Raw genomic sequence first — 18494 nt, forward strand, 5'->3', positions numbered from 1 at the left:
ATCGGGCTGGTGTGCTGCTTCTCTGCAGCATTCTGGGGAAACACCTGCACGGCATCACAATAAATAGCTATAATGTTTTGGATCAAATAGTAACAAATAACTGTTTGATTTTAATTTATTTTTCTTTTTTTTAAAAAATATTTTATTGACTGCACCATGCAGCATGTGGGATCTTAGTTCCCCGATCAGGGATCAAACCTATGCCCTTTGCATGGGACATGCTGTGTCTTAACCACTGGACCACCAGAGAATTCCCTGTTAGATTTCCATTTCAAAGCTGTCTACAAAAGAAAGAAAACCTGGAAAGAAATATTGAAAATTAAGATATTTTATGAGAGGTAGAATGATAGATTTTTTAAAAAGCATCTGTTAAATCCTTTATTTATTTTGGCTGTGCTGGATCTTTGTTGCAGTCAGCAGGGGCTACTCCCCAGCTGCAGTGTGCAGGCTTCTCATTGCAGTGGCCCCTCTTCCTGTGGCTCATGGCCTTTAGTGTGGACTTAGTAGTTGTGGCGCACGGGCTTAGCTGCCCTGCAGCGTGTGGGATCTTTCCAGACCAGGGATCGAACCCGTGTCCTGTGCATTGGCAGGGAGATTCTCAACCACTGGACCACCAATGGAGTCCCAGATTTTTTTCCATTAAATATTGTCACTATTGTGAACAGAAAATAATAACAATGAAACATTGCCCCAAAGTACCATAAGTTAAAAGTATCTCTAAATACAAAAAGTATCTTTAAAGGGTAAATTTAATACATGACTATATAGAGAATATACTTTGGGTCAAAATGAAGAGCTTAAGGAGAGGGGAAAGAGTGGAATTACAGTTGGGATGTCCCTCAAGAGTTAGAGAAACGGTCAGTGATGAGTGTGTGCACCTGCCCTGTGCTGGGCCCAGATGCTCCCACGTCTTCCTTCAGCAGCACTCTGAGAATTATGAGGGGTGAGTGGAGAAAGCAGATGATAAAAATTAAGGATGGAGATCATTGGTTTGTTGGGATTAGGAAAAAGGAAGGCAGTGAAGTCAAAGGTCTCAGTGTGTTTGTTAGTCACTCCGTCGTATCCAGCTCTGCAACCCCGTGGACCCATGAACTGTAGCCCACCAGACTCCTCTGCCCTTGGATTCTGGCTTGACTTTCCCTCCTCCAGGGGATCTTCCCGACCCAGGGATGGAACCCAGGTCTTCTACTTTGTGGGCAGATCCTTTACCATTGAGCCACTGGGGAAGCCCCAAAGATCTCAGACCCAGGTTTGAGAACTGACCCAGAAACAAGTCAGTTGCTGAATATTTCCCACCTGAAACAAATATGCGTCCAGCCTAAAATTGTTAGCAAAAGAAGTCCTTCCCAGGAATTGCTTGGTAGTCCTGGGGTCAGGACTCCACACTTTTACTGCCAAGGGTCTAGGTTCAGTTCCTGGTTGGGGAACTAAGATCACACAAGCTGCATGGCATGGCAAAAAGAAGTTTTTAAAAAAGTCCTTCTTTGCTAGACTAGAGACACCAACCATAAGGCCAGGACAGCCCGATGATTTTCCTGCCGCTACATCCTGTTCAGGTATCTGCAGAACAGTTTGTTACACTATTGTTCCACTTTCTTTTATAAAGGTAAATAGGGTATAGTAAGCACTTGAAAGATACTCATTAGTTATCATTAGTTGTCAGGAAATGCAAATTAAAACCACAGCGATAGCGCTAGACACCTGCTAGAATGACTGAAACTAAAAGGTGGAGTGAGGGTGGGGAGCAGCTAAGAGCTCTCACTCACCGCTGGTGGGATGGAAAAGTACAGCCTTGGTGAAGAACAATTTGGCAGTTTCTTGTAAGGTTGAACGTATGTTTACCCTATGACCCAGAAATTCCACTCCTAGTTATTTACTCGAGATAAGTGAAAACGTACGTCCACTCCAAGTCTTACACAAATACTTTCATAGCAGCTTTATGAAAAATAGCCTCAAAGTGGAAACAACACAAATGTCCATCAGCTGAATGAATAAACAAATGTTAGTATTTTCATTTGGTGGAATACGACTCCTGACAAAGAACAACAATCTACTGATACAGCAACATGGGTGAATCTCAGAAAGCATTATGTTGAGGAAAGAAGCCAGGCACACAAGAATATGTGAAATTAATGAAAAGCAAATTAACCTGTGGAGAGAGGAAGTATGCCAGTGGTCACCTGGAGCCCAGGGTGAGCCTGAGGAGGGCTGACTGGAAAAGGGCGCATGGGAACTTTTCAGGGTGGCGATGGTGGTGCTTATTACACAGGAGTGTACAGTTCTCCAAAATGCATTGAACAGTACTCTTTATTATTTTTATTGTTTGGCTGCACTCCATGGCTTGCAGGATCTTAGTTCCTCAACCAGGGATCAAACTGTGCCCTTGGCAGTGAAAGCCCAGAGTCCTAACCACTGAACTGCCAGGAAATTCCCTGAACTATATTCTTTAAATGAGTGCCTTTTATCTGATATAAATTATACCACAACAGAGTTGATTTTTTTTCAAGTGTGTTTGTAGGGGAAAGTCTAGAGCTATATACACTAAATTATTACCAATAGTTATCCCTGGGTAGTAGGATTATGAATTTTTAAGTTTTTCTTCAGGGTAGTTTTAGTTACTTCCAAAAGTTTTAACAATATCTTATTAGAAGTACATTTTTTAATTTAAATAGACATTTCTCTTTGAGGAAACACATGAAGGAATTCACAGCACATAAAGAAATTCACACCTATATGATATTTTCCATTTTTCTTACTTTTATCACTGGTTTATATCAATTCTAATTTTATATGGAGTCTTATAATATTTTTTAACTTATAATGACTTTATGCTCCTCAGGGAATATAGATGTTGACTTAGTCATGTTTGTATTCTCAACAGCACATACAGTGTCAAAATTATAGTAGGACTCAATAAATATTTGTTATAACTGATAATCACAGTCAATATTGTAACAATAAATATTTGTTACAATTCTCAAGAGTTACCTGTTCACCTCTAGACTTTGTTATTAAGGCTCTTTCAAAGAATATTTTTAGTCAATATTTTCTTTTCTTTGTTTAATTGCAAAAGTAATAGATGTTTGAGTACAAAAAACTTGGAAAACACAGAGAGGCAAAAGAACTATCCACCCCCAATAAGAAGCAGACTGCCAGCATTTTTTCTTAGGAAATGACTATGCTTTCTGTATCTTTCTACTGATCATAGTGAATGTATCAAATAGATTGTTCTGACATACATTAGATTCTCTGTTTCTCTTCTTTATGAAAGGAGAGCAGAGAAAAAAAACGGGTGACTAGTTTCTTACCAATCAGAAAATGAATACTTTCTCTTTTTTATACTTTGCTATTAAATGAAAGCTTTCACAAGTAGCTAAGTTTAAATCAAATGCAACTTAGTCACCTGTGATTTTATTAACTGCTTCAAAAGAGAGTCCCAGAAATAATTTTAGCTTTAAAGCGATCTGTGCTTCTCACACAGAAAATAACTTCCAACTGGAATAAGAATTTTGACCTGAGAGATTTGAATGGTTTCATACAGACTTTTGGAGAAGTAGCATCCTTACAGTAAAGGAGATTAGCCAACTAGGTGCAAGATGAAGTCAAACAGGCAGAGCAGAGGTTCTGCAGGACAGATTGGTTGATGGTTGAAATCAGGGGTGAAGACAGAGACACATGGTAAAAAAAACTGGGGTTGAAAAGAGGATGAAGTTTCAGGACCTGTTGCTCTGAAGCCAAGATGAAGCCGCAGACCCAAACAAGACAAGTCATTAATATAAACATAAAAGCCCACTCCCCATTTACACACCCTAAGACCCTAGTGAGGAGAAGGCAATGGCAGCCCACTCCAGTACTCTTGCCTGGCAAATCCCATGGACGGAGGAGCCTGGTGGGCTGCAGTCCATGGGGTCGCTAGGAGTCGGACATGACCGAGCGACTTCACTTTCACTTTTCACTTTTATGCACTGGAGAAGGAAATGGCAACCCACTCCAGTGTTCTTGCCTGGAGAATCCCAGGGATGGCGGAGCCTGGTGGGCTGCCGTCTATGGGGGTCGCACAGAGTCGGACACGACTGACGCGACTTAGCAGCAGCAGCAGACCCTAGTGATGAAAGATGAAGGCAGATGGGATATTTGCAAAGGTGGTGGGGCGCTGTCACTTGTAGAGAGAAGAAATCTTAAGGAACAGAAGCACACACTGACTGTTCCAGGTTATGGAAGTCTGCGTTCTGATATTTGGTACGTGAACTCCTTTAGAGGTTGGGAGGGAAAAGTGGGATCAGGTCTAGTTTCTTTCTTTGGCTCTTGCCCCTACAATGAAGCAGAATCTGTTTACTTGGACACCCTCTGTCCATAAAAGATTTTCATTTTATTATTTTTATTGCAGTATGATTGACATACAACTTTATATTTGCTTCAGGTCTACAACCTAATGATTTGATGTTTGTAGGTATTGTGAAATAATCACCATAAGTCTAGTTAACAAGCATCACCATACATAGAGAATTTTTTTCTCGTTGTGAGAGTTAAGATCTGCTCTCGTGGCAGTTTTCATATATATTAACTACAGTCGCCATGCTGTATGTTACATCCCGTTGGCTTATTTTATAACTGGCCGTCTGTACCTTTTGACTCTCCTGACCTCATCTACCCACCCACCCCCACCCTCTGCCCCTACAACTACTCATTTGTTCTCTGAATCTGTGAGCTAGGTTTTGGGGTTTTGTTTGTGTTTTGTTTTGCTTTGCCTTTACATATAAGTGAGATCATATCTGTCTTTGTCTCTCTCTGACTTATTTCACTTAGGGTAATGCCATCTATTCATGTCCCAAATGGCAGAATTTCATTCTTTTTTTAATAACTGAATGATATTCCATTGTATGTGTTATATATACCACATTTTCTCTTATCCATTCAGCCATCAATGGACATTGAGGTTGTTTCCATAAGGTCACTGCTTATTACAGCAGTTGATTGAGGCCCACCCTCTAACATGACTGTCTTTATTTTACTGTAGGTATGTAAGCCAGGTAACTGTCACTGACATAGCAGGTAAAAGGAAATGGCACTTCCTGTGCAACTGTTGGCTGGCCGTGAACCTTGGAGACTGTGAGCGCGACCGGGTCTTCATGCCAGTCTCAAAGAGGGAGCTGTTTTCCTTTAGGTACTGTTGAGAAATGATGATGTGCTACCTGTCTCTGAGACTCTGTTCATTTTCTCCATTCTTTTTTCTTTCTGTTCCTTGGACAAGACAATTTCAATTGACCTACCTTCAAGTTTGACCTATCTTCTTTCTCTTGCCAGCTCACATCTGCTATTGAGCCTCTAGTGAATTTTCCATTTCACTTACTGTATTTTTCAGCTGCACTCTTTCTATTTGGTTATTTAAAAAAAAATAACTTCTGAGAACTTCCCTGGTGGTCCAGTGTTAAGACTCCACACTTCCAGTGTAGGGGGCAATGGTTTGATTCCTGGTCAGAGAGCTAAGACCCCCATATGCCTTATGGTCAAAAAACCAATACATGAAACAGAAGCAAAATTGTAAAAAAAATTCAATAAAGACTTTAAAAATGGTTCACATTTTTAAAAACTTTAAAAAAAACTAGTTAAAATAATCTCTGGGGACTTCCCTGGTGGTTCATTGGAAGACTCCACACTTCCAATGCAGGGAGGCATGGGTTTGATCTCTAATCAGGAATTAAGATCCTGCATGCCACACAGTGCAACCAATAATAATATTAATTTCTGTATCTTCATTAATACTCAATTTAGCAAGACATCATGCTCATTTACTTTCCTTTAGTTAGTTCAACATGATTTCCCTTATTTCTCTGAACATATTTAAAACAGCCGGTTTGAAATCTTTAGTAAATCCAGTGTCTGGGCTTCCTCAGTAACAATCTGTTGAGTGTGGTGTGTGTGTGTGTGTGTGAGGGAGAGAGACACTTTGTTTCCTTTCATGTCTTGTGATCTTCTGTTGAAAACGGGACATTTTAAATAATGAAACGTGGCCACTCTGAAGATCCGATCTCCTTCCTCTCCCCCAGCACTTGTCCTTAGTGTCTGTTGCTATCCTGTGTCTGTTTCGAACTAATTCTGTAAAATCTGTATTTCTATCATATGTGAAAACTGAAGTTCTTGCTCAGTCAGTTCAGTGGTCAGCTAATAACTAGACAGAGACTTCTTTAAAGGCCTGAGCCAGTAAGCCTCCCAGCCTTTGCTGAGGGGTTTTGCACACATGTTGTGCCATGCCTTCAGCATGCAGCCAGGTAGCTGACAGCTCTGCCTGAGCCTTCACTTCCTGCTTGCTGAGAGCTGCAGGGTTCTTCCAGGAGCAGAAGTGTAGGGCCTGACCAGCTATTTCCTGAGCATGCCAACATCCCTGGGCATGCACATGGCCTCCTATCATTAGATTCCCAGGACTGTGTTGAAGCTTTTCAAAACTCCTATAGACTTCTGACTTTCTCAGGGAGGGTTTTTCATGAGCCCGTTGTTTGCCTACCATATCAGGCAGCTGTGAAGTTAAACAGTTGCCTCTGAATATTTTTGACAGTGCCCTCAAAGAAGAACCATTTTTAACTGGATGAGTGTCCAGTCATATCAAATAAGGGCAGTCTTGCCAGTGGAGTTTTCCTGGGAACTACCAGACAAGTCAGATAATGACGGCTCTCTAGGAAGGACGCTTTTAATCCCCTTCTGCCCGCTCTGGTGACTGCCAGGCTGCTGGATTTCACTGTGACTGAAGGCTCTTGGTTTTCAAGGTTACCATGGAGCTAGGGGAAGGGAGATGGGGAAACAGGGCCAATTAAAATGCCACAAAATTCACTGTTCTTACTGATGTTTAACCATTTTTCTTATGTAAACACTCCTACAAATCTTTGTTATTTACCTGAGTTCTGAAAATTTTGATTCTGACTTTTTAAAAGAAGTTTTATCATTGCTTTTGTGGAGGAATTTTCAGAGGTGTTCATTCCTCTGTTTCCACTGACCCAAATGGATTTAGACAGTTTACTACTTAGAGCAGTAGTAGCTGCCAGAGCAGTAATTTGTGGCAGCTCCCTGATTTGACAGGGTGATGTGATGAGAGCCAGCTGTGAGCTGCACGTGCAGTCGAGGTATGTTACAAAAGAGGAACCCCAGAACCAGGAGATGCTGATCTATGAGCTGCCAGAAAAACTGCCCATCCTTCCCCATAGAATAAGACATTATCAGCCTGGAATGTAGGCAACTCTCTCAAGGGGTGAGAAGAAGGCATGTCTATCTTTATTACCCTAGAAAGTCTCTGGGAAGCAAGAAGTCTCTGTCTTTATAATCTGGAAATGTAAATTGTCTCCAAAGAGAGATCCTGATTCTGTCTTCTTAGGGCTGTCTGCTTACAGAAAGATACTTGAAAACATAGTCCAAGAGCAAAGTTTGTATAAATGCCTAAATGTGAAGCATTCATGGAGGACTGCCTTTCAGCACTGCCTCTGTTATTATGTCAGTCTACCTGTTATTCTTCTAAGGTATGTTGTCTTTTCTCTTTTTAGTATTTTCTCTTAATCCTTGATGTCCCAAATTTTACCATATTTCTTTTCACTGTGGATTTACCTTTTTTTTTTAATCCTGTTTAGCACTCAGAGTGTACTTAAAATTTTTATTGTGGTAAAATACACGTAAAATGTGCTTTTCTGGGGGGCCGTGCTGCACAGCATGCAGGATCTTAGTTCCCTGACCACTGGAAGCCTGGAGTCTTAACCATCAGACCTCCGGGTGGGGCGGAGGTGGGGGTCCCAAAATGCATCTTTGATATACAGAGTCATGTGTTCAATAAACAGAAATTCTCAAATGTCACTTCTGAAAATACTGCTCCTCTGACATTCCCTCTCTGTGTGCAAAGTCTCTCTAACGCTCCTCCATGGTTTTAAGCCTCTCTTGCATACATATCTTTTTTGTCTGTGGCAGTTCACTGATTTTCTCTTAAACCAGTGTCTCTTTCTCCTAATTATTTTGTTTTGAGGACCATATTTTTCCATTTTAAGATTTCAAATTTATTTTATTTCTGGGTTTTTCATCATTTTTTATTCTTTTGAAGTGAACATTATTCCTTGTATCATTTTTATGTCATTATTTCCTGTCAAGTTCTTTATTTCATAGGTGTATAAAAGGTAGCAGGGATTGGTTAAATTGACTTGCTCCAGATGAAGCACATAAGAAACAGCAGAGGCTCAGGTCTTATCCCCTCTCCTACTGAATGAAGATTCTTTCTTCTAAAGCACAGGGCCTCCCCTTAAGGCCTTTGGATCTTGCTGCAAATTGCTGAGACAGGGGATACCATAGTAGCAAACAAAACAATCACTACAATGCAAGTAGCAACTGACGTTTTCTTTTTTTTAATATATATATATATATATATATAGAACTTTAAACTTTGTTTTGTATGGAGATAAAACTGATTAACAATGTGTGGTAGTTTCAGGTGAACAGCCAGTGTACTCAGCCATGCATATACATGTATCCATTCTCCCCTAAACCCTCCCTCCCATCCAGCCTGCCTCATAAAACTGAGCAGAGTTCCATCTGCTGTTCAGTAGGTCCTTGTCGGTTATCCATTTTAAGTATAGCAGTGTGTACATGACCTTCCCAAACTTCCTCACTATCCCTTCCCCCAGCAACCATTTTCTAAGTTTGTGAGTCTCTTTCTGTTTTGTAGCTTTACTTGTATCTTTGAGCAACCTGAAACACTTAAAGTTTTTGTCAGACTGTCCCACAAAATTAGTTTCTTCTGGACTGAAATATTGTGTTGGCTGCCTTTCTCAGCATTAGATTTATAAATATGTTTAGGAATTTGGGGTTGTAGGTTGGTTTCATTTTTAAATCTCAACATCTCTCTCCTTCTCCACATATCCCTGACTAATCTTTTCTCGATCTTTTTCATGCAGCCCTTCACATCACTAGTCTAGAACTAGGGTTTATTTTATGACCCCATCTCGAAGCTCCTATTCCTCAGAGAAACGGATGAAAGGACCTGTCGCACACCTTGTCAGAGCCAGTGGGTCTCTTGGCTGTGTTCTGGTCGAGGGGCTGCCCGCTCTCACCTGCCTCCCTACTTACAAACATGTAGCCCTGTGGTAGTTTTCCGGTTCTGCAGAGTTCTTCCGTGAGCTCCAGCCTCAACCCTGGCTGCAGGCAGTGAGGTTGGCTTTAGTCGCCCTTCTTTCCCTCCCGCCATGGATCACTTTCAGTTTCAGTTACTCTCTGGGAATCAAACTTTGACCTGTGTATGCCTTCTTCCAAACCTGGAGCTCAGAATCCTGTGCCTTCTCCCCCACTTACCATCTGGTTTCTCACCCCATGCCTCTTCTTCAGAGACATTTGTTTTTAAGCCCAGCTAATATTTTTAATTTTTCTTTTTATATTGTATTTATAGTTTCTTGGGAGAGTAGAGAAGGTTCTCCAAGTATGAGTTTACCTTATATAAGTTTACCTTACCTTATAACTATCTTGAGTGGAAAAAGTGAAAATGTTAGTCAGTCAGTCATGTCAGATTCTTTGTGACCCCAGCCCGCCAGGCACCTCTGTCCATGGAATTCTCCGGGCAAGAATACTGGAGTGGGTTACCATTTCCTACTCCAGGGGATCTTCCCAACCCATGGATCAAACCCAGGTCTCCTGCATTGCAGGCAAATTCTTTACCATCTGAGCCACCAGGGAAGCCCCTATCTTGAGTGGAAGCTTAATGCAAATTTTCCAAGAATAAAAAAGACTTATCAAAACCTCTGGTAAAGCCAAAACAAGGTTTTAGTTTTAAAATCTCATAAAGTTACCCTTATCCTCAAAAACCTTTCACCCTATGGTAACAACAACAGCAGCAAAAATCATACCGTGTCACCTGAAAGCTTCTTCACAAAAGTGTTGAGCAGTGGCCGAGCTGTTGATATGTCACTTGCCGCCAGTTGAACCACATCTCAAACGAGGGCAAGTTCAGAGTGAAATCTTATGCATTTCTTGTTCTGATTTATCTTGTTAGACACCTGTTCTCCTCCATGATCATAGAGAAGTTCACCCAGGATTGCCTGTGGCTCTCAGTCGCAACTCGACACCCCTGGAACCAGTTTACGAGGGTCCAGCGGCTCACCTGCTACATGACCCTCCTTCTCTGCAACATGGTCATCAACGTCATGTTCTGGAAAGTGAACAGCACCACCACCAAGAGAGATGAGCAAGCTCGGGGTGAGCCCTGCCGTGTGCCGTTGCTGCTACACTCCATTCCTTCCTTCCAAGTTAGAAACAGAGTCACGACAGGCCTTCATTTTTCCTCTGCTGCCCTCCCGTTAGAGTACTCATCTAATTCTACTCTTAAATGAGAATACTCATTTACTCTAACATTAGAATACACATTTTCTCATTGATCTCACTCATTAACAAATGAAATGGCCTTAGAGACACATCAGGATCTTGACTGTTGAAATAACTTGCTATCCTTAGATAATCATAGTTAATTGGTAAATAAATACTTAAACTGCAGGGCATAGAGCATGGACTTTGGACCTGGTGGCGGGGGAGAGGAGAGGGCAGGATGAGCTAAGAGAGTAGCTGACGTGTACAGTACCACGTGTGAACTGGATAGCTAGTGGGAAGCCGCTGGAGAGCACAGGGAGCTCAGTTCAGGGCTCCGTGCTGACCTGGGGAGGCAGGATGGGAGTAGGGGTGGGAGGCAGGCAAGGAGGGAGGGGATATATTAATGTATACTCACAGCTGATTGACATTGCTGCACAGCAGAAACTAGCACAACATTGTAAGGCAATTATACTCCAGTTAAAGTAAATTTTAAAACGACACTTAAACCTGGGAGAGGAGTGTCTCGGAGACAATTTCAGTGGTTAAGGATGAGGGTTGATGTCATGCTTTTTTTTTTCCAGTGGGCCCGTTTGCTGTGACCTGGTCTGAACTGCTCGTCAGCATCCAAACTGCAGTCATCTTTTTCCCCATCAGTCTTGTGATCGGGCGGCTTTTCCCGTTGATCCAACCACAGGAGCCTCTGCCTGTCTTTCCTCCCATCCAGGCCTCCTGCCTCTCGGATGCTTCTTCAGAGCCTCTCTCTCTCACGGAGGTGGTTGAGGTGAGTGTGGTGTCAGAGTTCACAGGTAGACGTCATGCTGCCCTCCCCAGCGTGGTGGAGAAGGCCAGTGAACAAGGCTCTCCGGCAAGGCTCCAGAGCCCTGCTCGCTATAGGGCTGTGCTCTGATCCCTGTGCCCTGCGCCATCGTCATCCTGCCTCCAGTTCTTTCTCTTGATTCTGGAGTGTTCTCAGCACTGATGTGAGTGCAGAATGCCCTGCTCTGGATATGTCTTAGTCTTTTGATGTTTGCTCAAACTCTTCTTCTTTCATCCTGGATTCTCTCCTAAAACTAGTTCTGAAGCTACTGTGAGGTGACTTCTTTGTGAAAAAGGATAGAGAAAGTGAAAAATTGAGGTCGTTTACACTAAGCATAGGGCTTCCCAGGTGGCACTAGTGATAAAGAACCCACCTGCCAATGCAGGAGGCTAAGTTAAGAGACGCACATTCGATTCCTGGGTCAGGAAGATCCCCTGGAAGAGGAAATGGCAACCCACTCTGTATTCTTGGCTGGAGAATCTCATGGACAGAGGAGCCTAGAGGGCTACAGTCCATGGGGTCGCAAAGAGTCAGACACGACTGAAGCGACTTAGCATGCCCACACACTGGGCATATGCCCCTCCGAGGAGATAAACCACCTCATGACTGTCTGTAAGTGCTCCCAGTCCTGAGTTCAGTGTAAAACTGACTTTTCCCCTCTTGGTTCCACTTTCAGGAATTAAAGGAAACTGTGGGATTCCTGCTCAGGAGAAATATGTACCTACTCTCAGAGTGCGAACCATCTTCATGGCGTTCTGACAGCATAAACGAGCTGCTGAAGCTTTTGTCCGGCCTCATCTGTTCTTACTTAGAGCATCCAGGCTGTCCCCAGCAGGCAGGACCCTACTGGGCAAATGGTAAAGTTCAGTAAGTTTTAGGATCTGATCATTTATCTGCCCCTACTCCACACACCCGACACGCTCTCAGCATAATCAACAGGCAGGATGCCACCTTCTGTTGTTTTTTCATTTCCTTAAACTCCCAGCAGAGGGCAGACAGCTCTGCTACCTCTCAGAGCTTTTGAGACAGCATATCTGGTCTTACAAAGTAAAGGTTAAAAGAAAAACCCACCAAAAATGTCCTCTGTCTCAGACTCCTCCATACTTCATCTGCTTTGTCAGAGGCTGTGAAAGTGTCATTTCTCTTTCTTCTATGGAATGATGTTTGGGCCTTCTAGGCACTCTACTTCCCTGGTGGCTCAGATGGTAAAGCGTCTGCCTACAATGTGGGAGACCTGGGTTCCATCCCTGTGTCGGGAGGATCCCCTGGAGCAGGAAATGGCAACCCACTCCAGTACTCTTGCCTGGAAAATCCCGTGGACAGAGGAGCCTGGTAGGCTATAGTCCATGGGGTCGCAAAGAGTCCGACACGACTGAGCAACTTCCCATTCACATTTATATTCTGCTAAGTCGCTTCAGTCGTGTCCGACTCTGTGCGACCCCAAAGACAGCAGCCCACCAGGCTCCCCCGTCCCTGGGATTCTCCAGGCAAGAACACTGGAGTGGGCTGCCATTTCCTTCAATGCATGAAAGTGAAGTCGCTCAGTCGTGTCCGACTCTTAGCGACCCCATGGACTTCGGCCCACCAGGCTCCTCCGTCCATGGGATTCTCCAGGCAAGAGTGCTAGAGTGGGGTTCACATGTACTGCAGTTCTGGTGAAAAAACTCAATTAGCTTTAAAAATTACTTTGATTCTCTATCAAGGTAATATAGGATTTTACAAATTGTTGCAAATATACCAGCCTGCTCAGAGAATACAGTTCTGTATTCTTCAGTGTTCATTGACTAGGAAATTTAACCTCATTATCAGTTAACAGGGGGCTTCCCTGATAGCTCAGTTGGTAAAGAATCTGCCCGCAATGCAGGAGACCCTGATTCAACTTCTAGGTTGGGAAGATCCACTGGAGAAGGGATCGGCTACCCACTCCAGTATTCTTGGGCTTCCCTTGTTGCTCAGCTGGTAAAAACTCCTCTGGCAATGTGGGATACTTGGGTTCAATCCTCAGGTTGGGAAGATCCCCTGGAGAAGGAAAAGGCTGCCCACTCAGGCATTCTGGCCTGGAGAATTCCATGGACTGTATAGTTCATGGAGTCGCAAAGAGTCATACACAACTGAGCGACTTTCACTTTCATCAGTTAACAGATTGCTTGTTTCTACCAAGAATTTCTGTTCCTTGAAATCTTCCACTCGTTCACATGTCAACCTGGGCTGTATTTTCAGTGGTTCCTGAAAACCACCATCATTTCTGCAGTTACCTGCTCAGAGTTCTGCAGAGGCTCCAATCTCACTTACAGACACTGAGTCCCACCCAGGCCGATCACCCCAGTGACTTCCTTGATGCAGTCCACCAACTGCAAAAACTCCAGGAACTCTTGGAAACCCATGTTCTTCCCACAGAGCAAGGGCTATCCAGGTAACACACTCCACTGGGCTTTACATGTCGTCTTCCTAAACCTCTCTGTCAGCTGTTGACTAGGTTGGTTATTCCTTCAACTTCTGTTCCTAAGGGAGGCAACCAGTTTCCCCATCCTGAGCCCAGAAGAAGGGAAGCAGCGTCTCTCTAAAGGCTGGCACAGGTGGTTGACATACTTCTGCTGGCTCCTTCTGGGTGTCACTAGCCTGGCCTCAGCCTTCTTTACAGCACTTTATAGCCTGGAACTGAACAAAGACCAAGCCACCAGCTGGGTTATTTCGATGATACTGTCATTGCTTCAGAACACCTTCGTCAGCCAGCCAGCAAAGGTACGTGAGAAACTGTCACTCCAGCATGGGAGGAAGCGCTATAGTTGCAGGAAGCTTGGGAAACCAAGGTCTGTGGGTGTCAGTCCAAGGTGCCACATGGTTCTAACAACTTGATGAGAACAAAAAGAAACAGAAATGGACAGGGTAAAATTTGTTAGGGGTGTGTGTGTAGTAGTCGTGGAAAAAACTAAGGAGAACTGGTAAGACTGGTAGAAATTTAGCAGAAAGGGATGGGGGAGTTATGAGAGACAAGTTAAAAAATCAATAATAGGGCATCCCAGGTGGCACTAGTGGTAAAGAACCCACCACCTGCCAGTTCAGGAGACCCAGGTTCAGTACCTGGGTCCAGAAGATCCACTGGAAGAAGGCCTGGTACCCAGCTCCAGTATTCTTGCCTGGAGAATTCCATGGACAGAGGAGCCTGGCGGGTAGAGTCCATAGGGTCACAAAGAGTTGGACACAACTGAAGGGACTTAGCACGCATGCAAACAAAAAATCAATAATAAACTACTAAGTAAGAAAACTTACTTTTAAAAAAAATCTTCATTTTCCTTAAACTTTAAGGAAAATGTCATACACAAACATGTAGGCAGTAGTATAATAAACCCTAAATTCCTGTTACCCAGCTCCAGCAGTTACCCCACAATTCATGGCCAGTCTTGTTTCATCTATCTTGGAAAAAAAATACCAGACTTTATATCGTTTTATCCATAACGATTTTAGCCTGTGTATTTTCAAGACAAACGCTCCTCTTTTTAAAACATAAATACGAGCCATTATCACACCTAAATAACAATTTCCTGACATCTACACAACAGTGTGAATGTTTGTAACACTGCTGAACTGGTCACCTTAAAATGGTTAAGGTGTATTTTAAACTTAAAATGGTAAGTTTTTCGTGATGTGTATTTTGCTACAGGTTTTAAAAATCCAATCAGTGTTCACATTTTCCCGGTTGTCTCCTAAGTGTTTATAGTTGTTTTGTTCAAATCAAGATCTAAATAAGGTCCTTGTGTTGCAGTGAGTTGCTCTGTCGCATGTTTGTTTTTTGATTTATTTATTTTGACTGTTAACTGTGCCAGGTCTCTGTTGCTGCACACAGGCTCTTCTTTGAGGTCTGTGGGCTCAGTAGTCGTGGTACAGCTACCTAGTGGCTCTGTGGCATGTGGGATCTTCCTAGACCAGGGATCAGACTCGTATCCCTTGCACTGGCAGGCAGATTCTTAAGCGCTGGACCACCGGGGAAGTCCTGTCTCATGCATTTTTATTCTTAATCTAGGAACTTCCCTGGTGGTCCAGTGGGTAAGACTCTGAGCTCCCAATGCAGGGGGCCCAGGTTCAATCCCTGGTCAGGGAACTAGATCCCACATGCCACAACTAAGACCCAGTGCAGCCAAATAAATAAATAATAAGTTTTTTTCTTTAAGAGACTGTAAAAAATAAGTAATCTATACGTTCTTCATCCCTTTATCTCTTTCCCTCATTTTCTGTTCTTGCTACTTTTCTTGCAATGTATGTGAAGAAACCAAGATGTCCTATAGAGTCTCCAACATTCTGAATTTTTGTGACAGGATTACTTATGCTTTAAGAACCCACAAGCAGACCTTGGGGAGCTTTTGAAACATTTGGTGCCAGGCCTCTCTCCAGACCAGTCAAATCATAATCCCTGGAGATGGGATCCAAGGCCCAGAATGTCACAAACTTCCCAGGTGATTCCAAAGAAGAGCCCCGTTTGAGAAGCACTGATCCTAAAAGATGGACAGTGTACAAGGAGTGGGTAGACCTTAAATAAAAACTGCGGTAAGAGACAATAACAGGAGCTCTCAAAGAGATTCCGTTAGAGCAGACACACAGAGAAAGACTTTGCGGAAATGAAAAAGGCGATTTGCAGATTTTAAGAATTCAGGCTTTGAATTGAAGATGTCATTATTGAGAATCAAATTAATGGACCAGGATGATCAAACTTAATGCAAAACATAAAGGAAAATAGACAGTAGATCCAGTTAAGAGGAGTGGTAGTAATTAAACCGTCTAAAAAATTCCATTGTTGGAAACAAATACTGAATTTGCGGAAAGGTCTTAACTATTTCCAGGCATAACTAATTTAAAAAGATACACGCCGAAATGGAGGACAGGAGTTCTGGAGTGGGGCCCAAGGTCCTGAAATCAGCTGGTTGCCAGGTGATGGCTGCTCACCCATGGATCACGCTTCGGGGGGTATCACTGTGAATACAAAGCTAGTTTTCAGCTAGAAAAGTCAGTATTACAAGAGAAAAGTTCATGAGGGAGGGCTGTTCTAGGTCCGTGAAATAAATGAGCCATTTTTAATATGGATCAGACAGTGTACTAGGAAGTTATTGGTCATTTCCTTAAGTGTCATAATGATATGAAAATGGCCTGATTATTAGGAGGCCTTGAACCTTGCACATATGTGTCAGTCATGTCCGACCCTGTGTGACCCCATGGACTGTAGCTTGTTGGGAAAACCCCATGAGATTTTCCAGGCAAGAATACTGGCGTGGGTTGCCATTTCCTTCTCCAGGGGATTTTCCCGACCCAGGGATCGAACCTGCATCTCCTGCATCAGCAGGCAGATTCTTGACCACTAGCACTACCTGGGAAGCTCCAGTTTTTAGGAGGCACATGCTTAAAAACAGGCAGTCCTTGCCTTGAACTGTTGTAGTTTGTGCATGAATTTCAGTCACCATGGTTCAGTTAAATAACACCAGTTGCCAGCAAGACGGTTCAAATCTCAGCATGGGATATCAGCTATGAGTGATTACATAAAATGCCAGCTACTACTAGACCTTTAGCCCGTGATTCACTCCGTACACAACATGTATTTTTAGGTGTCTCTCATGATCCATGACCAGTCCTGTCACATCTCAAAGCCTGGGTGGCTGCTCACTGGGCATCCCGTTTATGTACAGACAGCAAATTGTGGAGTTGGGCTACTTTCTTGTCTCTCAGTCATAAACAGTGACATTTGACCATAAAATGGATAACGGAAAGAGGCATTGGGCCAAAAAAGACCAAAATGCAGCAAGTTAACAACATGATAATGCAAAGTGAAATTTGAATAGAATGTGAATGGAGTTGTCCGAGAAGCAGCTGGCCGTAGGAAGATTGCATGTGTTCAGGGGGCTATACCGGCCAGATGAATTTAGTGAAGTCGAACTTACCAACCTAAATAAAGAAATTGGTTATGAGGAAAAGGATGATGACATCCTGGAGGAAGTAACACTAGCCAAAAAAAAAAAAAAAAACAACTAATATTAAATGAACTCTAGGAGGTATTTCACAGCATTGAAAGCAGAAAGGATAAGAGGCTGGAAACTAGTGCAAACTTAAAACAGTATGACAGTTCACCAAACGGATAGAAAAGATGCTGTCCCCAAATTCTAACTTACACAAGAAGAGGAAGGGACAGCATTGTTCAAATTAGTCTTGATAAATTTTTCAAGAAATAACTTTAATTCTTAATGTTTCTGATGTTTTAAATTACATACTAATTCTGCTGCTTTAAAATTTTTCCTTGTACCTTTATAGCCCACAATAAGAGATTTTAATGTTTTGACATGAGTCCTTTTTTTCCCCCTAAGGTAGAAGATTGTCTTTATTATTTTTTTTTCTTAATTTAGTTGGCTGTACCAGGTGTTAGTTGCAGGATGCAGGATCTAGTTCCCTGACCAGGGATCCAACCCAGGCCCTCTGCTTCGAGTGCATGGAGTTGTAACAACTGAACCAGGGAAGTCTCCTGAATTTTTAGATGTCACAGAACAATCATAATTTTCCCCACGGATGATTAAGATCACCTTGCACAGTTTCAGCTTGCAAGATCATTTATGTGATCCCATGCTGCTGCTAAGTCACTTCAGTCGTGTCCAACTCTGTGCGACCCCAGAGACGGTAGCTCACCAGGCTCCACCGTCCCTGGGATTCTCCAGGCAAGAACACTGGAGTGGGTTGCCATTTCCTTCTCCAATGCATGAAAGTGAAAAGGGAAAGTGAAGTCACTGAGTCGTGTCCAACTCTCAGCAGCCCCATGGACTGCAGCTCACCAGGCTCCTCCAACCATGGGAGGAGGAGCAGTATCCATCCTATACTGCTATGCAAAGTGAGAACTACCTTTAATTAGGTATGAGATGTCATGATGTCTATTATTTTCAAATGGTTCAAAAAAGTATATACTGTGAAATGTTAGCTTTTGTATCTTCCAATTTTTATGTATGTTTAAAAATTTTAATAAGGAATTATATAGTCTAAGAGTTTGTAGAAGAATAATTATATAAAACTATTTTTAGAAGAAAACATATGGGAAAATCTATGTAACCTTAGGTTAGGCAAAGAGTTCTTGTGTTGTTCCGTCACTCAGTTGTGTCCAGCTCTTTGCGACCCCATGGACTGCAGCACACCAGGCTTCCCTGTCCTTCACTGTCTCCCAAAGTTTGCTCAAATTCATGTCCATTGAGTCAGTGATGCTGTCTAACCATCTCATCCTCTGCTGCCCTCTTCTCCTTTTGCCTTCAATCTTTCCCAGCATCAGGGTCTTTTCCAGTGAGTTGGCTCTTCACATCAGGTGGCTGAGGTATCAAAGCATCAGCATCAGTCCTTC

At 42.8% G+C, this 18494-nt stretch overlaps 1 protein-coding gene and 1 non-coding gene across 2 annotated transcripts in view; both read left to right on the forward strand.

The window, feature by feature from the left end:
- Nucleotides 1-18494, forward strand: part of PKD1L3 (polycystin 1 like 3, transient receptor potential channel interacting) — an 82097-nt gene that overhangs the window by 33421 nt on the left and 30182 nt on the right. Inside the window, exons 16-21 of the mRNA XM_018063159.1 lie at nt 5018-5164; nt 10010-10212; nt 10902-11101; nt 11814-11994; nt 13358-13550; nt 13645-13879. Coding sequence (XP_017918648.1) covers nt 5018-5164; nt 10010-10212; nt 10902-11101; nt 11814-11994; nt 13358-13550; nt 13645-13879 — 1159 coding nt within the window. The remainder of the gene's footprint in view (nt 1-5017; nt 5165-10009; nt 10213-10901; nt 11102-11813; nt 11995-13357; nt 13551-13644; nt 13880-18494) is intronic.
- TRNAG-CCC lies at nt 15164-15236 on the forward strand. Its single transcript has one exon. It is a non-coding gene; the product is annotated as a tRNA-Gly (tRNA).

This window comes from Capra hircus, chromosome 18 (assembly GCF_001704415.2).
Source record: "Capra hircus breed San Clemente chromosome 18, ASM170441v1, whole genome shotgun sequence".
Lineage (NCBI taxonomy): Eukaryota > Metazoa > Chordata > Mammalia > Artiodactyla > Bovidae > Capra > Capra hircus.